This window comes from Egretta garzetta, unplaced genomic scaffold (assembly GCF_000687185.1).
Source record: "Egretta garzetta isolate BGI_Z169 unplaced genomic scaffold, ASM68718v1 scaffold130, whole genome shotgun sequence".
Lineage (NCBI taxonomy): Eukaryota > Metazoa > Chordata > Aves > Pelecaniformes > Ardeidae > Egretta > Egretta garzetta.
In genome coordinates, this window is record NW_009258284.1 from 1,930,530 (window position 1) to 1,934,438 (window position 3,909).

Below are 3,909 nucleotides of genomic sequence, written 5' to 3' on the forward strand. Positions count from 1 at the left end.
GTCCGCCTGTAACGGCCGCGCGTTGCCGCCCGCAGCAAGATTACCTGATGCTGTGCGCCGTAGACGAGGCGGAGGAGGTGGTGGACGGCGGCAAGAAGGACGCGATCGACGACCTGAAGGAAGGAGAGCTGGAGGCGTTCGTCAGCTCCCTGGGGCTCAGCAAATACGCAAAGAGTTGCCTGGTGGTGGAGGAGGAAGAGGAGGAGGAGGACCGCATCAGTGAGGAGAAAGAGAAGCCCCCAAAGAAAGAGAAAAGCAAGAAAACCACTACCCCTCCTTCGTCGGAAGGGAAAAAGGAAAAAAGAGTCAAGGAAAAGGCAAGCGGTGTGAAAGACAGCAAGAAAAAGCAAGCTGGTGGTGATCAGAACCAGCACCTTTCTGCAAAGAAAGAGAGGCTGGAAGAAGATTTTGAATTCCATGCCAGGCAAGTGATACTGGTCAAACCAGAGGGCAAATGGTATGATCTAGAATACACCAATGAATTCTCTTCAGAGCCACAAAATCAGACACTTCTGTCCAAATATAAGGCCTTGGCCCAAAAGCTGTACCATCACGAGACAGATCTGTACAAGAATAAGACAGATTATCAGAAGGGGGCCTCTTCAGCGTGGATGAAAACTGTTGTGTCATCGGGTACCCTGGCTGACAGGATGGCAGCGATGACCCTTCTCATTCAGGACAGTGCTGTCCACAGTCTCCAGTTTGTTGAGAACTTGGTAAACCTCATAAAGAAAAAGGGCAGCAGGCATCAGAGCCTTATGGCTTTGGATACATTCAAGGAGCTTCTCATTTCAGATCTCTTACCAGACAATCGAAAATTGTGGTCTTTCTCGCAGCGACCATTTAACAACATAGAGAAGATGTCGAGTGGCAACAGGGATTCGAGAGACCGGCGGTTGATACTGTGGTACTTTGAGCATCACCTGAAACTGCAGGTGGGAGAGTTTGTGCAAGCATTAGAAACACTGAGTCATGACTCCCTGATGGCACCGAAATCCCGAGCGCTGGCAGTTGCCCATGAGCTTCTCTGTAACAAGCCTGAGCAAGAGAAAGTTCTGCTTGTTCAGCTGGTAAATAAACTGGGGGACCCTCAGAACAAAGTCGCCACCAAAGCCTCTTATCTTTTAGAGATGTTACTTCACAAGCATCCGAATATGAAGGGAGTAGTGTGCAGTGAGGTGGAGAGGCTTTTGTACCGGTCAAACATTAATGTGAAAACTCAGTATTACGCCATTTGCTTTCTAAATCAGATAGTCCTCAGTCATGAAGAAAGTGCATTGGCTAACAAACTGATAACTTTGTACTTTTGCTTTTTTCGGAACTGTATTAAGAAAAAGGATGTTGAATCCAAAATGCTCAGTGCTCTTCTTTGTGGGGTAAACAGAGCTTACCCTTACGCTGACACTGGTGATGAGAAAGTGAAAGAACAAATGGACACGTTGTTTAAAGTTCTGCATCTTGTCAACTTTGGTACCAGTGTCCAGGCCCTGATGTTACTGTTTCAAGTGATGGACTCTCAGCAGACTGTGTCGGATAGGTACTACGCAGCACTGTACAAGTAAGTGACAGATAGGCATTTTTTATATAAATTTCAGTTTACGAGATAGTCACCGTTAATTTAAAGTTGTAGAGACGCTTATTTTGCTTTTATGATCGTGCAAGTTTTGCGTCTCATTGGCTAAAAATGTCTAACGTTTTATACGAGCTAGAAGAAAAAGCATGTGATTTATTTGACTTAACATGGGGATAAAACAAATGGTAGTGATAGGTCCTGAGAACGCAGCGTACGCATTTCATCCTTTGCACTGTTTTCTGGTGGCATGTTTTAATTCCAGATGTTATTTGAAACAAATAGGTAACTACTACTGAAATCACTTTTACAGGTACTGTGGTTTAGTCATGTAACAGCCTAAAATCTTGTTTCCTTTTTTCATGGCAGTGCGGGAGGATGTTGTGTTAACAAATTCTTCAGTTGATTTAATTTGTATAGTTGGAAAGCCTCATACTATAAAGTATCTCTCTTTTGTCCCAGCTGGTTGTTTAGACTCTTTGTAGGATCCTTACAGGCTTCTGTTTAGTAGGCCAAAGGGAAGTTGCTGATTTTTTTTAATAAGGGAACTCAATTTCCCCCAGAACATGCAATGTATTTAGGGGTCTTTGTGTGCCTGGCAGCCTGGAAAGAAAGTGGAGTGGAAAATGAACTTGCCAACACTTAGGTCTGGTCTGATTGTGAAGCACACCGATTGCTGACCATTTTCTATTTTTTTTTTGAACATCTGAATAAATCAGATTAGTTTCTCACTTTGAACATTGCAAATTTTGAAACCATTTTCAGCTGAACTCAGTTTCTTTATGTTTTCTTACAGGTTTTTTTGTTTACTGATACAGTTTTTTTTTAAATCTACAGTGTCTCGTATATCTAGAAATATTACACAGCTGTTGACAGTTCAGGGTTGATCACAGTGGTTTTCAGTACTGGGGAACAAGCTGTCGCTGGTCTTCTAGATGGCACTCTGAAAGATGTGGGTGATTGTTAATAGCAATTGTTCTCCTATGTGCATTATGACAATCAGCAATATTTTTTCCTGTGTTTTCTACAGGAAGCTTCTAGATCCTGCTTTAGCAACCTGCTCAAAGCCATCCATGTTTCTTAATCTTATGTATAAATCTCTGAAGGCAGATGTAGTCTTACGGCGCGTGAAGGCCTTTGTGAAGAGGTTACTTCAAGTCACTTGTGGACAAATGCCACCCTTCATTTGCGGAACCCTGTACCTTCTGTCTGAGCTTCTGAAAGTAAAACCAGAGTTAAGGGTCCAGTTACAGGATCATGCGGTATAAGATGATTTCTTTATCTCGTTGGTTTTTTCAATAAGAGATATTTTCATAAGCACCTTTCCCTAACCTGTTTATTAGTAACCTGAGGGTTTGCTAATGTGTTATGTTACAGGAGAACGTACGTGAACAGTTATAACTACATTAACATCTGCATAGATTATGGTATTTTAAGCATTCTGGTGGGTCCTGTGGGCTTCATTTGTGGAGAGAGGATTAAAAAACATGGCCTGTTTATTTCTTCTGTCTGCAGTCTCTGAAGTATAGCTAGGCAGGACTGGATTTTTTTTTTTTTTTTTTTTTTTTTTTTTTTTTTTTTTTTTTCTTTCTTCAGGTGGGGAGGGACCATTACACTTGTGTGATGTAAACTGTAAAGTTCAATTTTAAGTCCTGTATGAAGGCCAACAATCTGTATTGTTTAAAAATTGGCTATCATTTGTTTATATTTTTGTAAGTGGCTTCTTAGGAACTATATGCATGGTTTTCCTAATAAATCAGAATAAAACTAGAAAGGGAAAGTTGTTTGCTAGCATTTTTTGTTGTTTAGGAGTCAGATGATGAAGAGTGCTTTAAGGATCAAGAAGAGACTGAAGGGGATGAGGAAAAGTTCATGGATGCAGACAAAGAAGTAGAAGGTGAAGAGAGAAGCACAATGGAAAATTCTGCTAAAACAAGCAATTCAAATTCAACAGCCTCGTGGGTGCATCATCTGAATATGGGAGGTAAATTAGCAAGAAAATACAGTTCATTTAACTTCTAACATTCCGTAACAGTGACGTGTTGACCAAGACTTGTGGTAAAATTAAGCGATTAAAACATAATTTTGGGGTTTTGGATTGAAGTTTTATTCAAAGCAGTCGGTCAGGATAATTTTTCTTTAGCTCAGTGGTGATGAAGAGACTGTAGGAATCTGCTAGTGTATTTCACTTTATGCAGTTCATTCCATTTGTGCTTAAGCAATAAACAGGCTTGGGATTTTTTGATTCTGTGTTCAAACACCTTCAGAGCAACGTAGCCAAGGTCAGGATGTGTAACTGCTCATTCGCTTGTGAAGCATGCTAGAACAATTCCTCCAGC

General features: G+C 41.2%; 1 protein-coding gene across 1 annotated transcript in view; it reads left to right on the forward strand.

Moving 5' to 3' along the window:
- Positions 1 to 3,909, forward strand: part of CEBPZ (CCAAT enhancer binding protein zeta) — a 16,848-nt gene that overhangs the window by 421 nt on the left and 12,518 nt on the right. The window contains exons 2-4 of the mRNA XM_009637236.2: positions 36 to 1,558; positions 2,601 to 2,832; positions 3,380 to 3,554. Coding sequence (XP_009635531.1) covers positions 36 to 1,558; positions 2,601 to 2,832; positions 3,380 to 3,554 — 1,930 coding nt within the window. The remainder of the gene's footprint in view (positions 1 to 35; positions 1,559 to 2,600; positions 2,833 to 3,379; positions 3,555 to 3,909) is intronic.